The sequence below is a fragment of the Ambystoma mexicanum genome, chromosome 2q, assembly GCF_040938575.1.
Source record: "Ambystoma mexicanum isolate Mex_15411 chromosome 2q, UKY_AmexF1_1, whole genome shotgun sequence".
NCBI classification, from domain to species: Eukaryota; Metazoa; Chordata; class Amphibia; order Caudata; family Ambystomatidae; genus Ambystoma; species Ambystoma mexicanum.
Genome location: NC_090924.1, coordinates 680,453,475 through 680,479,848, shown reverse-complemented (window position 1 = coordinate 680,479,848; position 26,374 = coordinate 680,453,475). Strand labels below are relative to the sequence as shown.

The 26,374-nt window shown below is 47.3% G+C and overlaps 1 protein-coding gene across 1 annotated transcript in view; it reads right to left on the bottom strand.

The window, feature by feature from the left end:
• LOC138569674 (cytoglobin-2-like) overlaps positions 1–25,771 on the bottom strand; it is a 373,829-nt gene extending 348,058 nt beyond the window's left edge. The window contains exon 1 of the mRNA XM_069647862.1: positions 25,549–25,771. Within this exon, the coding sequence (XP_069503963.1) occupies positions 25,549–25,640 (92 nt within the window). The 5' untranslated portion in view covers positions 25,641–25,771. The remainder of the gene's footprint in view (positions 1–25,548) is intronic.
• Positions 25,772–26,374: the final 603 nt, after the last annotated feature.

The window sequence follows — 26,374 nt, the reverse complement described above, 5'->3', positions numbered from 1 at the left end:
CTTTGTGGGGTTTAGTAGTGTTGGGTGTTTACCAACGACAATTAATCTGTCACATCTGGATGAAGGTGGAGGTATCGAGGTAACATTGGTACGACGTAAAGCTTAGTTTCACAAATCATTTAGATTGCAGTTCAATAAAACAAAACTGCAGAGAAAAGGAAGATATCACCAGGAGATAATGCTAATAGTTCTACGAAGTTCACCTGTGTTCAAGAAAAACGTTTTGTGAATATAAAACCAATATTCTTTTTTGTGATATGCCTGCCCCAGTTGGAAGTTCAATGTGTACAGCATCAACATTCTGCCTTAATACTCGTGCTTGTCACTGTGCCCATAAGCTAGAAGAAAAACCCATGCTTGCAGGCAATCATATTGCACAGGATTTCATATACCATATGCATTGCCTCATATTATTATATAATAAAGCAAGAGACATAAAAAACAATACAAAAAAATGAGATGGACCAAATTATCCATGATATTGTATTTACAGAACTTATACATCAAAGATGATCGACTGGACAATGAAATTTCACCCATATTTAAACTTGTTGACCTATGCAATCTGTACAGCATGAGTTGAAACAACTTGACAGTGATCTTTCAGGACACATACATTTCACAGAACTGAAAAACAGGATACTTGCCTACTTTCCTGGCAAGGCCATAGGTGTTGATTATATTTAATAATGATATTTGATTTGCACTGAGAAAAGCATGTGACTATGAAGCATTATTCATCCAGCTAAGGCAGCAAATATAGTCAGAAGAGACATTTTAAAAATGAAAAATCATTTCAATGGATCCTTTGGAAACAAGTGTCAGGAAGACTCAGTGCCAGCATCTCTGTTAACACTGATTGCTATGGTTACAAATAGCCCAAACCTTAAAGCACAGCCAAGTTCTTTAAAAATGCCACAAACAATCCTCACTGTTGCACAGTTACTAATGTCAACAGTTTGGTGAGACGTCTAGAGTATGAGTCTGAAAGAGCCTTCAGGCACAACCGAGAACGGGAAACTCCTCTGCCTATCTACTTAGATATTTTAATCCATTCAAGAACTCGCAAGCGTGGACTTGTTCAAACCCTGAACAAGCTCAGGTTAAGCATATCACGCAACCGTGTGCTAAACATCTCATCAGAACTTGGCAATGAAGTATGTCATCACTATCACACAGAAAATGCTGGCATTCCTCTTCAGTTAAAAGGAGGGCTCTTCACGACTAGTGCAGTCGACAATATAGACCATAATCCAAGCTCTACCACAGCTCATGACTCTTTCCATGATACAGGAATATCAATTTTCAACATCCAGATGATAATTTTATGGGAACTGATCAGACTTTGGGGGTCATTACGAGTTTGGAGGTAGCCATGCCGCTATTTGGTCCGGGTTCCCTGAATGGGGACTTATCGGGTCATTCCAACCTTGGAGGACCCGGTATTTCCCCATTCAGGGAACCCATCCCCATTCCCATTCGAGCCCCGATAGAGCTCAATGGGGATGGGGAGGGAGCTAATAATGGGCCCGTTGTTAGCTCCCTGGTCCTTTAGCGGCTCCCGCTAAGGACGGCTGGTTTTACCAGCCGGCCTTAGCGGACCCGCTATGGGACCTCGTAATGTGGCGCTAAGGGGTTAACGGCACCGGCATCCTTACTGGTGCCGTTAACCCCTTACTGCCGACCTCGTAATGAGGCCCTATGACTGTAAGTTCTTGTGCCGAGAAAGTGACTAAACATCTTCCTGAGTGCTACACCAGCATCCCCCGTTCCTCCTATGAGAACCAATTGTCCTCTGCCAAAAGTAGTAGGGAACTTAGATGACTACCAAGTCATGTTGCAAGCTATGTTGAAAGAATACACCTCACTGAAGTATATAACACAGGTTCTAGCTAGTTACAACCTACAAGGGGATTAAATAATCTCTTCGGCAGCATACCACACAAGTCAAAAGGAAGAAAAAATTGCAAATAATAATAATAATAATGATACAAATAATAATTTTGTTTTTTTTATAAATGCTTTCATCTAAAGCACTTTACATAGGACACATTTACATAAATTACTATTATTACCTAATCGAAATTGGTACTTAACACTTTCATCCCTGCTTCCTATATTTCCAGACCATGCTATGTCAGTGGCCATGATTTGCCTTTCAATGGACATTGTGAAGACAGCAGTATGGCATGGTATTTTTTACTGGGCATCAAGGGTAAAGCAAATATGATATGTGTTATTACGTGACTAAACTATCGTACATTGGTGCAGCCAGCCTGGACATATTTTCTTATTGTGGCATGGCTTTTTTTACTGAACATCAAGGGCAGAGCCAACATTATGAGTTTTCTTAAATGGCCTTACTGGCCTACATTGGTGTAGCCAGTCTCAATATTTTTCTTATTGTGGCATGGCCTTTTTACTGAAAAAGCCAGCAGTATTATATTCTTACATGGTGGTACTAGCATATATGGGCAGAGCCAGCATAGAATTGTTTTTTTATCGCATCATTAGTTGTCTTTTGTGCAAAGCAAACAGGAGTATTTATTTTATATATGTATTTATTGTTCACTTGTTAGCCGCTTATACAGCAAGTACATACTGTTGCAAACCACCCACAGTGCAAAGGAAGGGAACAAGGGAGTGAAACAAATTAAAATACACACGAATTTTAAAAACAGTGTCGGAAAGTGGAAAAATGACAAAATGTCACACAGATCAATAACAAGGAAACAAGCAATAAAAATAGGAAGGAAAGCAAGATAGTTGAAACAATAGGCAGAATACTGGCCTCTACCGTTAAGCACAGTTCTGTGTGGAGATCCCCCCACCTGGGCAACCTGTAAAGCAAAGATGTATCACAAGCCCAGACCATATATTGTTCTACGAGTCTTATTTCCCTCTACAATAGTTCTACAGTCCCAATATACCTGGAATTGTAGCGTTCGTCGTCGGGGAATCGACAGCCCTTCTTGAGTGCCCTCCCTTTAAGCCGGAGTCACGGGTTGTCGAACGTCCGATGGAGAACAGGGTGAACTACGGCGGTGAAGTGGCAGCTAAGTTCCTAGCGGTGCTCGTCGACGACGGAATGTTGGCGTCCTGCAAGGAAGAGGCGTGCGGGGCACCTCGGTGACGGTAGTTCTGGACCGCAAAGAGATGTTGAAGAACTGTGGCCCAGCAAGGGCGTCGAGTCATTGGCGTCTCTGTGGTCTTTAGGAGGCGGGAAACCCACCGGCGGATGCTTCTCGGCGCGTCGACGGTCGGGCCTTCTCCAGCGGGATAAAGCGGGCGGCGATGTGGACGAGAGCGTCCTTGGCTCAAATTAAGTTCTTAGGCAAACGGGAGCACGGCGGCTCCAGTCGGCGACGGCGGTCGTCGACAGTGGTGGACAACAGTCCAGGCGCTTCTCTTTGGGATTCCGCGGCAGTCCCCATCTCCGGTCGGCAGCCTGTCGTAGGTCTTTCCTGTCCCGGAGTCCAATCCACTTGCAAGGCTTTAAGGTCATGCCAGTAATTATTTAATTCCTGGCTGGCCTTGAGATTTGCTGTTGCTTGACCCATCATCTGTGTCATCCTCCGTCTGAAGCCTAACACATAGTCCCCCACTTGCTTGGCGGGACCTGCAGGGGTGGCCTCCCAACCTTCTCTGATCAAGGCAAGGGGCCCCCTCACGGGATGTCCAAAGAGTAACTCAAAGGGGCTGAAACCAACACCCTCTTGAGGTACCTCTCTGTAAGCAAACAGCAGGCATGGCAGGAGGAGATCCCATTTCCTCCTTAGGGGATCTTCCAAAGCGCCCAGCATGCCCTTGAGAGTTTTATTAAATCTCTCAACCAGACCATTGGTCTGGGGGTGGTAAGAGGTGGAGAACTTGTAGGTTACCCCGCACTCTTTCCACATGCTTTTCATGTAACTAGACATGAAGTTGGATCCTCTGTCAGAGACAACTTCCTTAGGGAATCCAACACGGGTGAAAATGCCCAGGAGAGCCCTGGCAGCCACCTGGCAGTTACAGTCCGAAGGGGTATAGCCTCAGGGTACCTGGTGGCATGATCTACCAAGACCAGGATGAACCGATGTCCACCTAAAGTGGGAGGGTCTAGGGGAGCGACAATGTTGATGCCCACCCTCTCAAACGGTGTGCCAACCACTGGCAATGGTTGCAGTGCGCCAATGACACTGCCTCCAGTCTTGCCAGACAACTGACAAGTTGGGCAGGTCCTGCAGTGGGACTCCACTTCTACTCCCATCCGTGGCCAGTAAAAATGGGCAGAGAGCCTCTGCTTAGTCTTCTTGGTCCCAAGATGACCAGCTAAGGGCACCTCATGTGCCAACTGCAGCAGGAAGGGCCTGTAACCTGGGGTACCATCAACCTCTTGAGAGTACCTGGTTCAGGCTTAGTGGGCTCACTAACAAGGAGCTCACCCTCCCAATAGATTCGGAATGTCCTAGGCACTTCTCCTTGTGCCTGGGACAGGGCCTGTTTCCTCAGACCCTCGAGAGAGTGGCACTCTCTCTGTCCCTTACAGAAGTCCGCCTGGGAGGGTCCCCCTTCAGCTAACAAGCATTGAAGGTCGGGATTATCCTCCGGGTTGAGAACCTCTCCCAAAGGAGAGTCTTCTGGCTCTTCTCCGACACGAGTTGAGTTTGGGTTTTCCACTGGACCCAGCCCGTCCGGAGCATGGATCCCAATGGGTGCTGTCGGAACAGCAGGAAGAGCAGGGGCTCCCTCCACAGAGGTGGCCTTCTTACTTTTCCATTTCCTTCATGCCTTGGGTTTCCCCGTCGGCGAAGGTACCAAACTTGCAGCCAGACCCTGTGTGACCTGCAATCGGGTGACCGTCACAGCAGCCATGGGTAGACCATCCATGATCATCCCCAACTCGATCAAATTGTTTCCTAACAAAATGTTCGCAGGCACGTTGTCCTGAACCAGGACCGGAAGCTTCGCTGTCTTGTCTCCAATCGTAATGTTGACTAAGGCTACAGGCGATAATTTGGGAGGCCCACCAGCTAACCTGATGGTTCTCAGAGGAGCACTTACATAGTCCTCTGGCTTGAGCAGGGTCCTGTCCACCACTGTCATGCTTGCCCCAGTGTCTCTCAAACCAGTAGAAGGCTGGCCATTCAGAAGGACACTTCTCAAAAACCCATGGGTGTTCTGAGGGATAGAAGCCAGTACTTCTGCGTACTGGTCCCAGGCCCCAAGGGAAACTAAGGAAATCTCTACAGGAGCACCAAATGTGATTCCTGTAGTGTAGGGGAGGACCGTGGCCTCCACCCCAGACATGGGGTAAGGGTAGCTCAGGCTGACAGCTTGTACTCCAGGTGCCTTACCTTTACACTTAGAGTCAACCCTTCTGTGATCCAGAGCCCCAAAATCCCAACAAGTGCCGGGAGTGCGGGGTACGGTACTGGAACCACTGGGAGCCTGCTTTGCAGCAGGTGGACCACTACTGTTATTCCTACCCACAAATGACTTATCCCCACTAGATGTGTGGGTTTTAGGAGAGGAAGGTTTTGGTTTACCTGACTGTGACTGCTTTTGGGACTCCTCAGCTTTCTGAAAGGTCCCCTTTTCTTTGTCCTTTTCCTTCCCACTGGAGTCCTTAGGGGACACCCGGTGGGGGATCCACTTGTCAGCCAACCTAGCCAGCTGAAAGGGATCCAAAATGTTCTGGTCAGCAACATACTGATGCAGCTCTGGTGAACAGGCTTCAGCAAAAATGCTCAAAAAACAAAAAGGTAAGACAATTCAACAAACATTTTCACTCTGTAACCATCAATCAACCCCATCATGTTCATGTGCGCAGCACTCACCCAGTCAATCCAAGACACATTCTCTCTTTTCTTAAAATCCCTGAACCTTTTAAGGTATTGGGTAGGTTTCTTGCCAAACGTGGCAATCAAAGCAGACTTCATGCACTCATACTGACCCCTTTCTTCCACACTCAGTTTCAGAATACAGTCATATCTAGTCTGGGGCACTCTGCTTAACAAACACTTAGCCCAATCTCTCTTATCAACATCATGAATTGCACAAGTCATTTCAAATGCTTCAATCCATTGGAGGATATCAGAACCCTCCACAAACACACCAACCAAATCTTTCATAAACCTGGTGGCAGGGGACCTGACACTCTCAACTGGTTTCACTGAAGTCTCCACTCTAGCTTTCTCTAGCTGGATTCTCTGACATTCAGTGTCCTTGTCTTTGAGTTCAAGATCCCTATTCTTGAGTTCCACTTGCTGTGCCAGCTCCTCTTTCTTAAGCTCAGCATCTATTTCCAACTTGCGGTATTCAAAGACCAATGTCATCCTTAATAACTCAAGCTCCAAGGGTTTGGAACAGAGGCAGCAGGAATGGTGGCATTCCCAGAAACAGATTCAGCAAACACCCCAGGGGCAGAGTCCTCATTGGTTGCATCCCCCCCTTCAAGAGTTTCACAATCAGTCTGGTAGTCCACCAGGGCAGCTATCAGCTCAACCCTAGACTTATCCACAAAGTCTAACTCCCTGGCTTCACAAGCACTCTGGAGAGCCTCTACGCTCATCCTAGTCAATTTACCATTTGCAATAGACTCCATTGCTTGTAATGCAGTTATTTTGCACACAACTAAACCTTAATTTAACAAAGTACAGATATTTTGTAAGTGGCACGGTTATACACTGATTCTTAAAACCATAAGCATCCCACTGCTGCCACCAGTGTAAAGACTGGAGGGGGGTGTCTGTACTTCTGTTCTCTATATGGTAGAGGACAGGCACAGGGAACCCCAGCCAAGATTCTCTATTAATGGTATTGTGGTCGAGCAATAAAGGCCTAGCTTCTCAGGAGGTGATGCAGGCTGGTTCTTAAGTACAGTGTAGTCCCCAAGCCCCCACAATGGAATGTCCACACACTGTATTAGTTAAAACACAGTTTTAATATATTTGATATTTAAGGTTATGTACACTATCACAATAACTCACTTTGTGCTCCGAAAATCAATAATGGTAAATATATACAGTTCTAAAGTGGTACCACAATTATTATCAGATCTCATTGAAGTGCATCAACTGTACTGTCAAAATGTCACACAGATCAATAACAAGGAAACCAGCAATAGAAATAGGAAGGAAAGCAAGATGGTTGAAACAATAGGCAGAATACTGGCCTCTACCGTTAAGCACAGTTCTGTGTGGAGATCCCCCCCCACCTGGGCAACCTGTAAAGCAAAGATGTATCACAAGCCCAGTCCATATATTGTTCTATGAGTCTTATTTCCCTCTACAATAGTTCTACAGCCCCAATGTACCTGGAGTTGTAGTGTTCTTCGTCAGGGAATTGACAACACTTCTTGAGTGCCCTCCTTTTAAGGAGTCACGGGTCGTCGAACGGCCGATGGAGAACAGGGTGAACTACGGCGGTGAAGTGGCAGCTTCGTTCCTAGCGGTGCTCGTCAACGATGAAGATTTGGCGTCCTGCAAGGAAGAGGCGTGCGGGGCACCTCAGTGACGGTAGTTGTGGACCGCAAAGAGATGTTGAAGAACTGTGGCCCAGCAAGCGTGTCGAGTCGTCGGCGTCTCTGTGGTCTTTAGGTGGCGGGAAACCCACCGGCGGATGCTCCTCGGCGCGTCGACAGTCGGGCCTTCTCCAGCGGGATAAAGCGGGCGGCGATGCAGACGAGAGCGTCCTTGGCTCAAAATAAGTTCTTAGGCAAACGGGAGCACAGCAGCTCCAGTCAGCGACGGTGGTCATCAACAGTGGCAGACAACAGTCCAGGCGCTTCTCTTTGGGATTCCGCGGCAGTCCCCTTCTCCGGTCGGCAGCCTGTCGTAGGTCTGTCTACCCAGAAGCTTTGGCAAAGATCAGCTGGTGCACGATGGTCCCTCGTAGCTCGGGAAGAGGGCGCCTTACCAGGTCCTCTCTGGGTCAGTTCTTGGAGACACAGCAGCTTTCAGATTGTGAAGGAGAGCAACAGCAATTCTTCTCTTCCAGCAGTGCTTCAAGGTTAAGCTTCAGTTACTCCAGTTACTCGTCGTAGTGGACTTCAGCTTCTGAACACGAACTGTAGCAGTGAGAGGCCCCCAGATATACTAGTTGATCTCCCATTCCTTCTGCTGGGTCACACTCAGGCAACCAATCGGTCAGAAGGGCATTCATGCAGGCAGATAGCCAATCAGGTGCATAGGGTATTCAGGCCATTCACTTCTCTCCAGACACTCACAACAAGTTATGTGTATTGGGACAAGTACCCAGCCATTCAACACTCCACACTGCATTCATACCAGTTTCGGGGAGGGCTGTCTCAGTCATTGTGTCAAACACCAGATACTAGACACCCACAACACAGAATGCATATTCGTCACACACTCCATTCACCCAGGGCCCATCCAGAGGGTGTACCCACCACACACAGTCACTGGGAAGGCTCCAGCCAATCTGGCCTGGACTTCACAACAACACCATATATGGAACTTCCACCCAACAGCCGGTCAGGGGGAAGGGACAGAGGCAGGGCTTCCAAGGACTTTGGAAAAACAAGGTAACAGGCAATAGAAAGCAAGAGGCCACAGGGGCCATCTTGTTTCCTATCAGGAATCAACTGATTCCAATGGCAGGGCCTGGGTATCCCAAAATGGAGGATACTCAGAGCACCTGTCTAATTCAGCATGGAGCTGCTACCAGCCCACACCCTGCTCTGTGGGCCACACACAGGTGCCAAAAACATACACTAGGGGCACAGGGTTGTACCCCCACCCATGGGTGCCATAAGGGTATCCCATGGGTCTGTACACCAAACCAAAAGAGAGAGCTGCACCGCCAGGTGTCCCACATGAACTCCTGCGTGGAAAACACAACAGAACACACAATAAAAAGCAGTAAAGGACAAGGATACGGAGGCCCTGTCCCTCCGATGCATTTCCAGCATCACAGAGACCACCAACAAGTTTGGTGTGCGAGTTGAGTTGGGACGAGTCCAGCTTCTCCGGCAGTTTCCCCAGGAAGGGGGTGATGGAAATATGGTGGTAGTTAGGAGGACAGGTAGGGTCTACTGAAGGTTTTTTTAGGAGGGGGCGCACTAGGGAGTGCTTGAGGGAGGAGGGGAAAGATCCAGTGACAAAAGAGTAATTGCAGAAATCAGCGAGCGTGGGGGCAAGAGAGCCAATGTTTTCCTCGATGGTATTGGATGAGCAAGGGGAAACCTGTTTAGAAGAGACCTTCATGGAGTGGACAACTCTGGTAACTTCTTCAGGTGTGACAGGGGAGAATGAGGAGAGGGAAAAGGGAGGAGGATGAGGGGCCAAGGGAGGCAATGGGATGTGGGAAGGGTTGGTAGGGTGATTAACAAAGGTGTTCCGGATGTCCTGAGTTTTGGTGAAGTGATCCTTCCCCTTCTTGACACCTCCTCAAACAATGAATCAGTCTCAAGACATATACTGCCACCACATGAACTCGGACCCATGTACCTCTAATCTCCCTGCAGATCTACCAGTGAGTCATGGATGAACTCTCCCATTGCCTCCTCCACTAACTGTCTGATCAATTTTACTGTGTCTATGTACTCTGCCTTCCTTGCCTCAACCAACCTCTTCTCTCACTGCATCTGTGCCACTATTTCTGAAAATCGAATGTAGGTGTGTGTGCTTTTACATCTGTGCACTTCTCTGCTTTGCATCTGTGTCACTATTTTTGAATACCCGTGCCTGCATGTGGGCTCTTTTCTTGGCACAGATGGAGAGTCTGCGTTGCCTTTGGAGCAGGTGGCAGGCCAGTTTGCCAGAGGATGAGCCTGAGGTTTGTCAGGCCTTTTGGTGCGATGGTCAGAGGGCCAAAGGGACCCAGGTGGGAGGAGAGGAGAGAATGGTCTGACCAAGAGAGAGGGGTGACCAGTGGGGAGAAGAGAGAGAGGTCTGAGTGGATGAGGGCACCCAGAGTGTGTCCAGCTGAGTGAGTTGGACCACCTGGGTCCTTTTGGCCCTCTGACCGCCGCACCAAAAGGCCTGACCACCCCATTCACTAATATCCGCCCAATGAAATAAGTGTCAGCTGTTGCCTTGTCTTCCACCTTCATCCTCCCTTCCCCCTACCTCAGATTTTACAATCAACACTGCTCTCAGCAACCTCCACTTGGCCATCACCAATATTCCTGACATTCTTTCCCAGTCATGAGGATCAACCTGAAACCTGCCTCTAAGCGTAACACCTGGTACGACGTCGATTTTACGGCCCAGAAACGAAAGTGCAGAGCAGCGGAAGGGAAGTGTCAAACTTCAGGCTCATCCTCTGAAAGTCGAATTTAGGTGTGTGCGCCTTTACATCTGTGCACCTCTCTGCTTTGCATCAGTGCCACTATTTTTTGAAAATCGAATTTAGAACTTACACCTTCTTATAAGTGTAAAAGAATCAAAAACGTTGAAGGAATAAAGAAAATGTAATGGCTGACTTTTAGGCCAGTATTCTTCAAAATGGGGGCTGTGACACCATGCCTGAGGGGGGTGGGTGGTGCAAAGTCCACAGCTTCAACAACACTTAACAGGTAATCGGTGTGTTGCGCAAGCGCTGCCTTTCAATTGGGTACTCCTTAAAGGGGAACCCGACTGAAAGGTAGAATGCAAAGGCAGCACTTGCAGCCACACAGCCGGTAAACACTGATCGGCTATTGCTGTTCTGTGGCAAGCCCTGTTTGCATTGTGCCTTTCAGCCACGTGTTCCTCTCAAGGCATCAACACACTTTACTTTTGTGTGTCTGCAGCATACAGGGAAATGACAAGAGGCTACGAGGTAGAGAGAAAGAGGCCCAGAATGGGTGAGTAAAGTAAAAAATGAGAAAGAAAGCAAGAATGCTAGAGAACAGCGCCAGATAGAGAGACAGAATGTCAGATAGCAGAAAAGAGAAAGCAGGAGGAAAATAGTGCGTGTTCGAGAACAGGAGAGAGAGACATGCACAGAATGGGACAGTTCAGGGGAGAGAGAGACAGAATGGTGATTGAGAACAGGTGAACAAAAAGAAGGGAAGGAGACGAGAGGGTGAACTGAAACAGGAAAGGAGGAAGAGACGGATTGCAAATGACAGAATAGGAGGCAAAGTCAGAAGAGGAGGCAGACATAAGAGGAGGCAGAGGGTTAAATAGAATGGGAGTCAGACAGAATTGAAGGGGGAGGGAGAAGACAGAATATGAGGGGAGGAGGGAATTGAGTGAGACAGAATAGGAGGGGAGGGAGAGAGCCAGAATAGGAGGGAGGGAGAGAGACAGAATAGGAGGGAAATCGAGTGAGACAGACTAGGAAGGAGAGAGTGAGACCGCATGGGAGGGAGAGAGAGAGAGAGTTCCAGAATGGGAAAGGAAATAATACAGATTGTAAGGGAAAGACTATGTGAGAGAAGAGGAAACGAAGAGAGGCAGAATGCACAGAGAACTTAAGGTGATAGAGGACAGAAGATTGAAAGATGAGAGAATATGGGAATGAGAAATTAAGACAGAACTGTCAGAACAGTAAGAGAAGAAACAGAACAGGAAAAGAGATAGGCAGAATAGGAAAGAAGCTAAAAGACAGAACAAAACCACAGGAGGGAGAAAAAGACAAGGCACATCAAGAATGATATGGGGCCAATTGACCGAGTGAGATGTTTAGAGAGCCAACCGGCCAAATGGTGAAGGGCGAGAAAAATAAGAGACAAAACTGGGGGGAGCACAAAAACAGAATGGGAGGGATAAAGGAAATAGAAAGTGGGAAGTGTGGAAGGAGGAGATATAAAAGACTGAATTCGAGGGTATGAGAAGGAAAAAGAGATTGCAAGTGGTAAAATGAGAGAACAGCAGTCAAGACTATAGAGGAATAAAGGAGACAAAACATCAGATAGTTAAGGCTGTGAGAGACTGCCTAAGGATGAAACATGATACAGAAGGGATTGACATACAAGGAGGCAGTGCAAGGAATGCACAACGTAATGATGTAAGGGAGTATATTGCTGCTGAGTTATACTGTGTAAATCCCATCCATCGTAACTATTTTTATGCTGCCTGCTTAGGATGTATGCTCACCCGCCGTGCTTATGTAATGAAATAACCTAGGATGTGAGGCCAACTCAACCCTCTAACCACATAAGCAAACTTCTCAACTCTCCCTTATTTGGGTAGTGTCACTCAACAAAACAAATACCTGTTATTAACTCATTTGACCACGTCCATTTCACTCCCTTAGGAGAGGTAAGTGTGGACACTTATGGCATCATCACAGCCTTGGCAGTATCCCGGCGGTAATTGTGCCAGGATATGGCCAACACGAATAGCAATGTATGGCTGTAAGTTCCCAGTTTTTTAAGAGCCCATACGAGTCCATATGACTCCATGGGGATTTTTGGCGCTATTACTGCCAGCGGTAATAGCACCGGTGGTAATTGTGCCAAAAATGGGAAGAAATCTCCAACTTTCCATCCAAACTCGGGTTTGGGCGGAGCGGTAATGTGGTGGAAATAGCGTTACCATCGCATTTTTGCTGCTCCGCCCAACCGTTGATGAGGCCCTTAGTCTCTTGCTATGTTCCGTGCACAGAGCTACCCGTCCGAACATGGGTAGGTGGTCTCTGGAAAGCTTTGCCTACCTCTTAGCCAGTAACCTCACTAACCTTGGGGCTGACTTCAAAACGTTCTGTTCTAGAGGGGCTTGGGCTAGAAAGGTTTGAAGACCACTGCACTAGGGAAAGATACCTGCAGTAGTTGTTCATCTCCCCTTGGTCCCAGTGTTTAGCAAGACATTGATATGGATGACCAAACAACTTTTGCAGATTTCTTACCCAGTCCCCTATCAATGTTTACACAAATAACACACTTGTAAATAGGTCAAATGGAACGCACACGCTCACGAACGCCACTGACTAATTTTCAATGAAAATCAAAAGTTGAAAAAGAGAGGGATCGTGGGTGGTGAGAGGCTTGCATACCCATCCTTACAAGTTCATTCTTAAAGGCAAATTAGGAATACTATCATTAATTACCAAATAATATATACCCATGATGTTTCACACCCTGAAACACTTGTGTATGGACGCGATATAAATAAACTATCATATCATATCATATATCATGATGCTCTTGGTTGGTAGCTTTTAAAACCTTACACATAATTTGTTGCATCATATCAGGATTTCTCAGTCCCAAATGCACTCCGTGCATTTGGCTGCAATGAAGCATAATTGACACCAAACCTATCTATGCTAGCCAAACTTCTCTACAACAGGTTTGCTCTGTTCTACTGCCTCCGAGCTGTCAACACTACATCACCTGCAGAACCATACCTTACCGACCAGCTCTTCAGCGATGTAGGAACGCATCGGCGAGCATCAGCTGGGGGCAGCCCTACACTTCTCTTGTCTCCTCCCTCTACTTATGGTGGCCTCTGTTAGCTGTTGGACTGGGTTGGCTTTCACTTAGCCAGTTTCTACCTCTCTGTACCAACATGGCTACCATCCCAGGGATGTGGCACCTAGCTTTGAGTTTTCTGTTAATTCAAAAACACAACACATTCTTGTCTTTGAAAATATAATATATTAATTTCCAGAACATGCTCCTCCCCCAAGCAGGTTGCGAATGTGTGATGCCCATAGCCCACACACAGAGAAATGTGTTGCAAACATATGCTGCACCGGAGAGGGGATAAACAAAGCACTAAAAACGTGGCTCTTTCAACCATACCTGTGGGACGAATACAAATCTCTCTCTCCTTCCACCAGCAGTACAGAGTGGCTGTATATAATGCCAAGCCCAATGATGGCACAATCTTGTTGTAAAACCCTTTGCTGCTCTTGAGCTAGGTTTGCGCTATAAGCAATAAAGTAAAAAAATAAAGCCTTGCCTCCTTTCAGGCCAACACACAACTATTGTATACGTCTTTGTTCCAACACAATCATTGCATGTATATTTGAAAACAAAGTCATCATTTATTGCATATATATATGAACTGTGGCAGAGGAAAGTGATTGGGTGAGCGTGTTTGGGGGGAGGCTGCTGAGGACCTACCCGGCACTCAGTAAGAACTTTCTTTGATTTTTTTTACATTTTCTTTTTATTACTTTGCATTCGTTTAATTACAAAGGCTCCTTAGCAATCAATCACAAAATTAAAAAAAATTAAAATTAAATTGTACAATCAGGTATAAAAATGTCATCATCATATAAACATGGTGGTTAGTCATATGTACATTATCAGAGCTCTATTTCACTTGACACAAGATTCCAAATTACAGAGGCTGCCGCATTAATCACAACGGATTGAGCCCCCAACAATGTACACGAAAATTGGTCCGCTCGTTGTTTATACAGCTTACAAAGCGCCCATACCCCCTCATATAATAGTCCATGCAAGAAGTTGGTACGTGTCCACAAGTCCCAACCTCAAGACTGCAGTGTCTGCAAAGATCATCTTGTAATGCCCTCTCGCGAAAACAAATATTGATGTCGAAAACCAGCTTCTCCTTTGGTCCTCCAGTGGAAAGGAGTGTTTTGACTGTGCTTGTGCTAATGCGCTCTCCTTCCTGTGGATCCATGAAGCAGCTTTACCAGCTTCATTCAGGCTGTCCCATGCCATACCAGGATTGGGAAGGTATATGGAGCTGTACCTCTAGCCGTGGAAAGGAGTGTCATCCAAGGTTGGGGAACTTCACACTACAAACCTTGTTGGCGAAGTGCCAAGGGGAAGATGAACACTCTCACCCGCCCTCTCTTTACCACTATCCACTGGTTTGGCATCCTCATGTGCAGGTGGGCGTTGCAGACGTTAGGAGGAGAATTAATGCATTGTCAAGCAATTCATTCGCAATTGTTAACAGTGTAAGTCCAAAAAGAAATTCCAATACAAGAAACGGACACGTTTGTCCCAATCAACGTCCCACTGCACTATTCGAATAATTCGTTGTAAGAAACTTCTTTATCCACGTTACCTTTATTTTCAAGTCTGCAAGTGCATGCAATATTGCATGTTAATGGACCACCCATCAATGGACCCGACCCTCTACCTCCTGCGAACTGTTAAGCCCGTTGCCTCCATCCTTCACTCTTCTGTTTGACATCAACCACCAGTCAGGTCAGGCCAGGAAATCTTCGTCCGTGGGCTCAGGGAGCAATGGGGAAAGGGAGATGGGGGTGTAACCACGTGGAGTGCAATGGCTGCCACGAGGAAGGAAGCAAATGGGAATGAACACAGAGTGGAGGCCGCGCAGGTAAGGGATGATAGAAAGAGGGTGACAGCTGGGGCACGTGTGAAATAATCTCCCATTCCTGGCTTCTAGGCACATATCTTCTTGCATCCTGGTAAAGGCCAGCATTTGTAATGTGTGCAGGAATGCACAATGGCGTGTACTGAAGTCCCAAGGATTCGCAGAAAATGTTTTTAGAGCTTGGTAAGCACATATCTTGAGAAACAGGAGTGTGAATAAAGTAGTAATTTTAGCAAAGATAAGTGTGTAGTCACTGTAGTGGTTTCTCTGCATTACTGGTTTTGGGAAACTTCAGAATTCTCATAAGGAGCAGTTGCTTTGTATGTAGATTATTTTTGTGCAACAGAAGGGAAACTATTTACCTATGCCAATTAAAGGTCTTCCTCCCATGTGGCCAGGCGCATATATATGTATCTCCAGAGATCCCTGTGCAACCTGAATGTGTATGTCTGAATACTGGGAGGGCCGTCCGTGCCTTCAATCCTCGTGCAGTGAAGCATTGAGTAAGTACCCTCTGGAGGGATAATGGTAGCATCTACGATTTGCAATGCCGGGAAGCTGGTGGCACTCTCCGGGATTCAGTGAAATGTCCTTCTTGCACGGAGAGCTTCTAGGCCACATGGGCCCTTCAGGGGCTTCTGTCCCTCTAGGAACTGGCGGGTGTTTAGTAGTTCATGGGGCTACTAGGTTGGAGCCTCAGCATGCACAGAACAACTAATGCCAGGGCTGCCAGCGTGATCCCTCTTAACCAAAGTCCAAGGAGACAGACAGCATGATATCTGTGTCCCAGAATGGATCCCAAACTCACCACAACAGGGTCAGTCTTTGACCTGTGCAGTAACCACAGTAGCCAAGGAAAGCACGTCTTATTGTTTGCACCATAGCATCAGAGTTCTTGGTTGGGGGCCACACAGGTTGCCTACTGAGAAGTGCTTGCGACGGTCTGCCAAATCCCTTACCTTTCCTTCACATCCTGTGAGCGTAGAATAAGAGTCAGGTAGTGCATTTAGTGGGAGCAGACCTGAAAATCATAGAGGGGCAATTTCAACCAGAGGAAGTACCCGGCAGATGAATACACATGCAGGATCCGGCCCACCCAGTGCCAACCAGTGGCCTCCTGGAGTGACGGAGAAGGCTCCCACCGAGGAAGATCCAAACAAACCATAGTGGGTTAATAAGTCAAATCAGGGGAAACTCCACACGCCCACATCATATGCCAGTGAGCATCCTAAGGGTCAGGCTCCAGGTGTGCCAACATTTACTGTGGCAGACGCGGAAAGGCAAGATGTCACATAGGCATTTCAGTTGGGAGGAATTAGTATGCAGTCAGTGTACCCGGCTTTGATGAAAAAGAAAAAAGCCAACCAAACCCAACCATGGCCACCCGCCTTTCTGACAAATTCCTTTTGTGACTATTAACAGGTAGGGTCTAGTGAAGGGCATAGAAGAAAAGAGGAAAAGGGCAGCCAAGGACCAAATACATGAAAACCAAAGGGTGGGTTGTATGGAAAGGCCCTGTCCCGTTTCGGGAGAAAAATGATAAAAGCTGTATGTAGAAAATGTTAAGTGGGGAAAAGGGATTAGGCACAATTTGTCAAAATGACGAGTTTGACATGTTGATGTAGAGCTTTGCAGCTAGATCTCAACATACTCGCGGCACACGGGGCTACAACCATGAGTGCCGGAAGCAGATACAACCGAGCATTAAAGACATGGTAGAAAGAACACAGAGCAAGCCCATTAAACTCAAAATGGAGGGTACATATTAGGAATGCAGATCGAGGACTATGGGGGTCATTACGACCTTGGAGGTAATCATGCCACAATTTGCGGCATGGTTACCCCCTTACCGGGTACCGGGTCCAGGTACCTTAAATGAGGATTTACAGGGCCATTCCAACCTTGGAGGACCCGGTAATTCCTCATTCGAGGAACCCGGACCCGGTACATCCCCATTCCCATTCGAGCCCCCATAGGGCTCAATGGGAATGGGGAGGGACCTAACAACGGGCCCATTAACGGGCCCGTTGTTAGCTCCCTGGTCTGCTAGCAGGACCCGCTAAGGGCACCTAGTTTTACCAGGCGCCTTTTGCGGGTCCCGCGAGCAGACTCGTATTGGGGCGGTAAGGGGTTGACGGCTCCGGCACCATTACTGGCGCCGTTAACCGCTTACTGCAAACCTTGTAATGACCCCCTATGTCCCTTATCAAGAATGGGGAACTTGGAGCGACACCGTGGGATAAACAGGAGGATAGGAATTCATAGCTGCAAAGGAACCACTCTTTTCTTAAATGCCTTCCTTCCCAATAGCCCCATGCCCAGAGCCAGCCCTCTACTCGGTGTGTTGTCGTTGTTCTAGCCCTTGAAGCGGACAGGCACGGTTGGGATCTTAGCTGCTCCAGCAGCCAGACCTCAAAATCTGGTCAAGATCATATAGATTACAGATCAGTAGAACAGGGGTGCCCAAAAGTCTCACTGCTCCCCAGGACACAATGCAGCCACCAGGCTACCGTTCCGAATGGAGGGGAGACAGGTCAGAAACAAGAGAGACACTTCAATACAGGACGACAAGAACACGATATGGAAAATCGAAAGGAACGAACGTATCAACTCCAATGTCTGTAGAACAGCAAAGGGATAACTGGTTTTATTAAAATACAACCTTGCTGGAAAAAGAAAAATCATATGGCAATTTTTGGGAAACTGGCAATAACACTCAAAATGAGTCTAATGATCAGATTGCAGGTTTGGGTAAAGCATCTGAGATTTTACCACTTTCAGTACTGAAACGCTACATTTCTGGCAGCTTTGGTGTGGCTCTAACTATCACCACACAAAACGATGACTGCATGCAGTAATAGCCACATGCAGTAATGATCCATCCTTCCATGAATGCATACCCTTCGAATTGCGTCATGCTATACTACAGTTTGGTGGTATTTCCAAAAGAAATACTGCCATACTGATGACCAGGCCCAAAGTGTTTGCGTAGTACTTTTAGTCCAAAAGCTTTATTTAAAAGTGCAAAGCATGCAATGAGATTAAATGAAATACGCAATGAAACTTTAAAGGCAGATCCATGCGAAGGCCAAGATTCCTTTCAGTCAAACATTTCTGCTAAATCTAATAGCAAAAAAGTATTTTTCAGGACAACAGCCTCCCTCCTCAAGACAGGTTTTGTGTTTTTTTCTGCACAACCTTTCTTATTTGTTCTGCACTGCCCGATGGTACTGTGAGAAGGGGGCTTCAACGTCACTACAGTGCTTTAATGCAGACTATTCCTTCAGTTCACGTCTTTCAGGGCTCAACTACATTGAGCTGGCTTTTCAGTGTTGAACTGCACGTCTGGGTGCTTTTGGCTCTGGAATGGAGTAGAGCCATGGAGCAGCGGCAATGGTTTCCAACAATACAGTACTATTCGGCAGCGGGGACGGCATTTGTATCGGAGATGCTGGGGATGGCAGTGGGGTTAGGTCAGCGGCACTGGAAGACTCAGTGGCCTCAGGCGCAGAGAGGCAAAGACCAGCCTTCAGCACAAGCAGGTTTGGCGCGCTCAACACAGCTTTGGGGTACTGCAATGGCAACGGCTTAGTGCTCAAAGATGCTTGTAACCAGGCAGGTGATGTTGGGTTGGGGATGCTAGAAGAACTGGAAGGTCACAGATGCGAAGACAGAGGAGGTTCAGTGTCGAGAGAAACTCAGATATATGGAGGAGGTTGAGCGATGAGGTCGGAAATGATTCCAGTAGCTTGGACAACATTGATGGCACCCAAACTGACATTTCAGCAGGCATGCAGAGGGAGCCAGGGGTTGCTTCTTTGGTTGGGTTCTGTGCTTGCTGGGAGACACAGTGCATTGTCTCGGGGGCAAGGAGAGTGCTTTCCTCTGCCCTTCCAAAACAGAAAGATTTTCAGAGGCCACTGCAGAGGTTTTGTCACTTGCAGTGGTAGGATCCTGGGTACCAGTGCCTCAGTTGCAGTAGGTCTTGTCCAGATGTCGATTTCACCCCAAATATGCCTGTGGGAAGGACAGAGAAAAGAGCATTCCTCTTCCTTGTAGCCTTATGTCTTCACAGAAGAGGCACAGGAGAATCCTTCTTGACTTGAAGTCCAAACATGAATCAACCAAGGCATGGAGGGGCGGGGGCGTGCCCTAGGCAAACCAATACAGTGGATTGGTCCACAGCAAGAGTGTTATTAAAGGTTGAGTCCTTACTTCCCGTAACAAGTGCCCTTTGTCTGTTGATGTCATACGTGCAGTGTCTTGTCGACAGGATGTGCGGAGGTGGCAGGAAGTTTGTGGAGCCCTAGCAAAATACAAGATGGTGAGACCCCTCTGTGGTCAGATCCTCTCCTCTTAGCTCCTTTAACTTCAACCCCTTGAATTTGTTGAAGACAAATACATCACTATAGTGCCGCGTTGGGGGTGGTCCATACCACTATATCATGTGAGCAACGAGTCCTGCCCCCACCTACACAAATGATTACTTCCCAGGAGTCTGGGGAATGCCGTTGGCAATGTCTTACTTGGTGCTATGCTGTCCCCTCTCCAGCATATTTTATGCAACACGCCCTTGCCACCGCTTGTGATCTGTGCATGTTCCCACACCAGCCATATCTTCCCTTGGAGAGCTAATCACGCGTGGTTCAGTCTGACCATCTCTTCCTATTTTTGTGTGAGACTCAACATATTGGTATTTGGCAACATGTTTTACTTTCCTCCGATGCAAGCAAGTGGTCAAAACAACTCATCCTAATGCACTATCTCCCTTGTCTCCAATGCTGGACAGTGTGGGGGAGGGGGAGTAGCCCACCACGGTAGCTGTGCAGGTGGGTGCTCACAGCCTTCGTTCGAAGGCACCAGAGCATCAGGGTACATTTTTATTTAACTTATTTCGAGTCCCATGTCATCATTGGTGGCCCCTTGGTGTCTTACTGCCCCTTAGTAGAGCAGAGGGAAAACAAATGTAAGGACCATTTTAGTTACAGTGTAAAATAAAACATGAGTTGATGAATATACAAAAAGTTCATTTTAGCACAAGTCAAAGTAGCCCTTGGGCATTTCAGAAAATGCAAGCATTCCCCCCAATGGTGGTAAATAAAATGTCAGGCATTCAAAAAGTGATTTCTGAATGTGTGCATCATATGTGCAGGCATTCAGAGCCTACCCTCAGCCCCCAAGAGTGTGTGAGCCTGGACTTGGAGTGTATGTCCCGCCATTTTAGCTGCACATTCAATTTTCAGAAACGGCATGCACAGAAAAGGGTCAAGAAATGCTCCTGAATTCCATTCCATATGTCCAGAACAGTTTGGAGGGAATGTGCAATGCCTAGAAGTATTCGTTTCTGTGCATCTTTTGCTGTCGGGGCGTGCAGAGGAAATATCCACTGCCATCTACAATATATTTAACTCTTGTGTGGGAATTTAACGGATGTTTCACATTTGTGCAATGTATAATGAGAGCCACTGTAAGGCCAGTCATGCTCTCCAAGCTCCCGCATGGAAGCTGAAGGCCAAGGAATCGTTAAGTGTCCGTAGTGCACATAAAGTGCCTAACCATTCCTGGGGCTGGGATGTGCTTCATTGCTGTGACCCCCCTGCAGTCTCCCTAAAGGAATAGGGCACCATTATGGATAAAGTGAGCAGTGTGCCCAATTCTATGCAATGTGGGCCCCATGTACCAAGGCATCGAATATTTAGGTAGGGTCCACATTTTGCCATTTGACATGACGATTACTATCAGGACAGTCAGGCTATGCTCCTGGCTACCACATGGAAGCTATAATGCATGGGAAAATTAAGAGACCAGTGAGCACACGTGGCTCCTAATTCATAAGGACCAGGATGTGCAGCATTGCTCTGCCCCCACAGCCCCTCTAAGGGGTAGGTACCATTGTGAATAAAGCGAACTGCACTTTTAGCAGAATCGGCTACCTCATGTCTTTTGCACTTTTAGTAGGTGCCCAATTCTCCAGGCATCAAATATTTAGGTTAGGGGTGAGATGTGCCGTACTATTGAGCAGTGAATGCTAAAGATTAGCATCCCAGAACTATTGCCATTGCAGTGCACACAGGAGCGATATGGGACATTTGGCTTTTTACCCATCCATTGAACGACCATGACCAAGCAAATCCCTATTGCCATTCCCACCCATTTCCCACTCTTCCCATCCCAAAACAAACCTCACTGGGATCTATTTGATGTTAATAAGGGACACAGCTAGCTCAAGCTGTGGCCTTTTATTGAGCTGCCAATGTTTCTTCTAAGCAGTATGCTGAAAGTTAATGGCTTAACTGCAGCTGTGAAGCCATTCATGGTGTAATAAAAGTGTCTTAACCAAGTAGGTCTTTAGCTACTTCGTTTAGACGCATTGCATCTGTACATTATAATTAATTCCTGTTAAAAAGAATTCATCTGAAACACTTTTGTAGCCGTAAAATAGGCATTTGGCCCGCCATGATATGCTAAGGTACTAAGACCATTTGCCAGGTCGTTCCATTTATGGCACTGCCTGGCAAAGCCTAACCAATGACTACACAAAATCCAAAACTGTTTGCTTTGCCAGTGCCCGTTTTTATAGGAATGCCCCCAGTATTCTAATGTAAATAGGGAATGCAAAGGTGATGCCTGGAATTGGGTGTTGGGATGTCAGAGAGGAACCCAGGCATTTATACTACTTCCGAAGCAAGCACCAGATGACCAGTTTCAAATGGTTGGATTTAGTTGAGCATGGGGGGTTTGGCATTTGGCTATAAATGTCCAGTCATAAATAAATCTAATTCTACTGGTCAAACATGAACGCAAACTGAAAGTAATAGACACCAATAACCGGTACCCAGAGACAACCGGAACCAACTGAAACTTCTGGCTCACCAGTTTGTGTTAATCGTATAAAGGCCTTAATGTCAGCAACTAGCCCTGATATAAGCTAGTCAAAGCTGGTCAAATGGAATTTTCACCAGGGATGACACATGAGCTGGAAATTCGCAGCTAGGCCAGCTCACCCTCCCCTAGGACGCCCCTTGGCCACTAGTCACACGCATACAGACCAGTCGCAGATGTGCATACTGGCAAAGTCAGCTAGATCAAACCGGACCTTCCAGGCCTGAATTACCAACCTGTAGACAGCGTGCACATCGTCTGTAGAACACAGCTATAGGGTTGCAGCAGCCACTCAGCCCAGCTAATCTGACACATACGCCGCATGTAAACCCAGAGCAGGCTCTCGGGATGCATTATCGCATGCTTTTAGTAATGGCTCATCGTGCCATCAAGACAGTGGCGTGGTTTATGTCACCATGTTTAACAACTTTTCAAGTAATTAGTCAGCGAGAGCGACGGCGATTTCCCTTCTTTGCATTTGACAATGTTTATGAAGAACACAACAGAGGGAAGTGAATCCACACAGGTTGCTGGGTTGTTCAAGTCATTGTTCTACACTGTGCCCCCTCTCAGAATGTATACTAGTTTTGACTAAGATTTCATTTCAGACTTATTAAACACAGGTGGGACCATTTTGCAAGTCTCCAGGGTATTAAAACTGGTTTAAATTCCATGTGTAAAATGAGTATGCATGGTTTTCAAACTGTCCTAACAAACCTGAACATTTTCAATTTGTTGGCATGGAAGGCAGAGTGGGGGGTGGTGGAAGGTATGCCAGAAATGGCTGTTTCGGCCTCTTCCGTCTGCTCGCCCCCTGCCAAAGAAGCTTGCTTTTACACCAGCATCCGATTTTGATACTGTGTTAAACCATAGTGCCCCCGCTAAAAAAAAGCTGGCGCAGTCCAATGGAATCTATGTTCTATCTAAATGCACCCCCGCCCACCACCCCAGGGACGCATTTACACGTGTTTGCACTAGGAACTGCAAACAATGCCCATGACACCAGGCCGCACTGACAGTCACTCATTTCAAAGTGCAAACAACAAAAAAATGCACAGCGGGGACTGCCCATGTAAGGGTTCCCCTCTGTGGAATTTGAACCTCAAAGAAAATGATCCACAGAGTGCTAATTTTGCGCAAGAAAGACAACTAGAGCGAAAGCATGATACATTGGTGTAAAACTAACACGGGATCAGTGCAGGAAATGGGCCGGAACATGTCGAAGCGGCATTCCGGCAAAACATGTCTTGCAGCCCTGTCCACAGACTCAGGGGCTTGCCCACAACACTCGCCCTTTAACAGTCAGGCTTCAGAAGACTCTGCAGCACTGCTGAGTCTTCTGTAAAGCGTCTGCTCAATGAAGTGTGACAACTCTGCTTCAGAACAGGATACTCCCAGGGAGATCTGTCCTGAAGCCCAGTTATCACGTGACAACAGACGCTTTCAGTAGACTCGGCATGGGCCTATGAACACAAAAACAGCTGAAGCCTTGCATACTTGGAACTGTCCCGATTGGTATATATGTCATGGGATGGAGACATTTTTTTCTTAAGATGCGTAATGTGGCCAATTAAAACTGCACACCCCTACTCCCATTTTTCTCTCAAAAGAGTTTCTTACAGAATCAAAATAAAACATGTTTCAAATGAAAACATTCTGGACATGTTTATTTTCCCATAATGCTCTTTGCTTTTATGCAAATCGCCACGACTGCGTTCTATTAAAATATGCTGTATTGCGACCTAGCCTGGGACCACGCCCCTCGGGCCCGCCCACTCCTCCCCCACGCCCCACTCCTACAAGGAGCAGAGGGTTCACCCGAAACGTTTTTCCCATTTCTAGCACCGCACGGGATGGCAGATGTGACCTGCTGCCTAAATTGCAAGCTGTTGCTGCATGTGATCCTGTGTCCTGGGTCATATTTTCCTTAACGGCGCAACATGGGGTGTAGAAAGAGACTCTGTTGGCCAGAATTTAACGGACAACAGTGATGGTCTATACATAATAGTAACGGTCAAACGCTGAATTGTATCTCCGCTCATTCTCGGTAAAGCCACACATGAACCTCTGTTCCTTCCACAAAGAAACGTTAAATAAGTGACGATTATTCTGTTTGCCACAAATGAACCTCTGTTCCTTCCACAAAGAAACGTTAAATAAGTGACGATTATTCTGTTTTTGATGGCCAATGTATTCTAAATGCCTCTATACGTTCTATGAATTGTTTCACACTGCACCATCTGACGTAGGGTAATTCTTGTTACATAGCTGCAGATTATTTTCTGTCAATCCAATAAAAGGTATCAAAACCTTGCAACGCATGCGATTACAAAGGCACATCTATTCTACACTTCGGTGCCTGTGCCCAGTGGAGCAACGGCCATTGGGCAGAGCCTGGTTAGCATCACCCCGCCCACCCCCACTGACCTTTTGGGCTCAGTTGACTTGACCTGGCTGACCTACAGAGCTGTGGCAGGACTGAACACGGGCAATAAATGGTGCCCGTGACTACATAGTTAAAGGCCAGGCAATTACTAATGTAAAACGTTTCATTGTTAACACCTGCACTCCTAGGTTAACATTTTTAGGCAATTGAAATCATAATAGTACTTGCATGTGAGGTGATTGAATGGAAGGGTAGAGGCACACGAGACAGCTAATTGACACAACAGTTCCTACGTGTGCAGTTTCAGACATGAAGGGGAGGCTAACAGTTTGTAACATTGAAGTTACACCAGAATAGTCTTATTATAATGTGTACCGAAGTCAGATGCCCCCACACAAGTAAGTTCGCCCCTCCCCCACCCTCTATGAAGTTGCCACCTCTACCAACATCTGGAAGTGTTAGCCCCCCGAACGCCCCTGAAATGTTCCCCAGTTGCACAACTGCCTGTGCCCTAAGTCGTTAAAATATACTGACGGTTATAACGCGCCCTGAAACCATTAGCAGACAGCGTGAGCGCTACATTTTAAAACTCAGTATTCAGAAAGCGCTCTCCGAACAAGTGACCCCCCTGCTACAGCGGGGTCCCCGCACGGGGCCCGGCCAGCGCAGCTTTGCTCTGGGTGGTGTGTCGCCTGCTCCCGCCCTTGGACTTGAGAGCGCAGTGCCCGGAGCGGCGGGCGCGCTCCCCCACCCCGCGTGAGGAACACGCGCGGCGGCCGTTGCTCTGTCGGCGCGTGCGGAGTGACTTCCAGAGGAATCTGTTTCCGATCCCCAACCGCGCGCGGTCCCATTTCAAAGTCGTCGAAAGGAGAGCCCTGAAGCAGAAACAGGCAGCTGATACCATCGCCGAGTCGGGCGGCAAGGTCGCGCCGAGAGCGTGGCGCACGCAGCAGGAAAGTAGTCCCACCACAGCCGGTCAATGAAACCGTTCACGTTTGTTAAAACAGGGCAACACGTTCTACAACCGGCTAAACATCAATGCAAAGGGCACGGGCATCGTGCCCTACCCCTGACCACGGTTACCTGATCAGAATTGCTTGGCCAGTCGCCTCCACGCACACTTTGTCCCAAATGACTTTTACGTTGCGCTTGTCCTCCTCTGTGATTTGAGCCATGGCGCGCGGGAAGAGCTCGCTCGTAATCTGTGGTGGTTTCCAACATACAGTACACGACTGCGACCCTTTCCCCTTGGCGGAAGCTAAAAATTACAGATGAGCTGTTCACGGACAGCTGTAAGTACTTAGATAGAAAGAAACCACTCCTTCAATAGGAGTGGTCTTTCCCGTGCCACGGTGCTGGGAAGCACCATTCACAGGCTTTGTTATGAAAGAGGGAAATCAGGTGTAGCGAGGGGTGCGTGCGTGTGCCAAGCGACTGTATGAGGATAACGTGCAGCAAGGCAAGCAAGCACAGATCATGAGGTAATGGAGTGCATTTATTCTGTGATGTGAGGGAAGAATAGGCCACTTCAGCTATCAAGACGCACCCAATACAGACAGCTGTACCTCAACAGGGGCTTTAAGTAGACCAGGACTATCCAGGGCAGGTCCTTGAACCTGTACCTACCTCTCTCAGGAGCACCCAGTGTGATTTTAACTGAGTCCAGTGGACGTACTGAGCGGAGGAGGGCAGGGTAGGTAAGCGCCCCCCCCCCCCGGCTATTTTAAGACCCAGACCAGGACATTTGTCCATTTGTCTGCGGAACATCTTTCCCGTTTGGCACCTCAATAAGGCTGCCCAATGAGAAAGATGTTCCGCTGGCAGGACAATGTGTGCCGAGCAATTCCTGCTCAGCACTCTCATTTTCCAGGCAGCCTGACACCTTTTCCTGCCGAACCGCAGAGGTGTC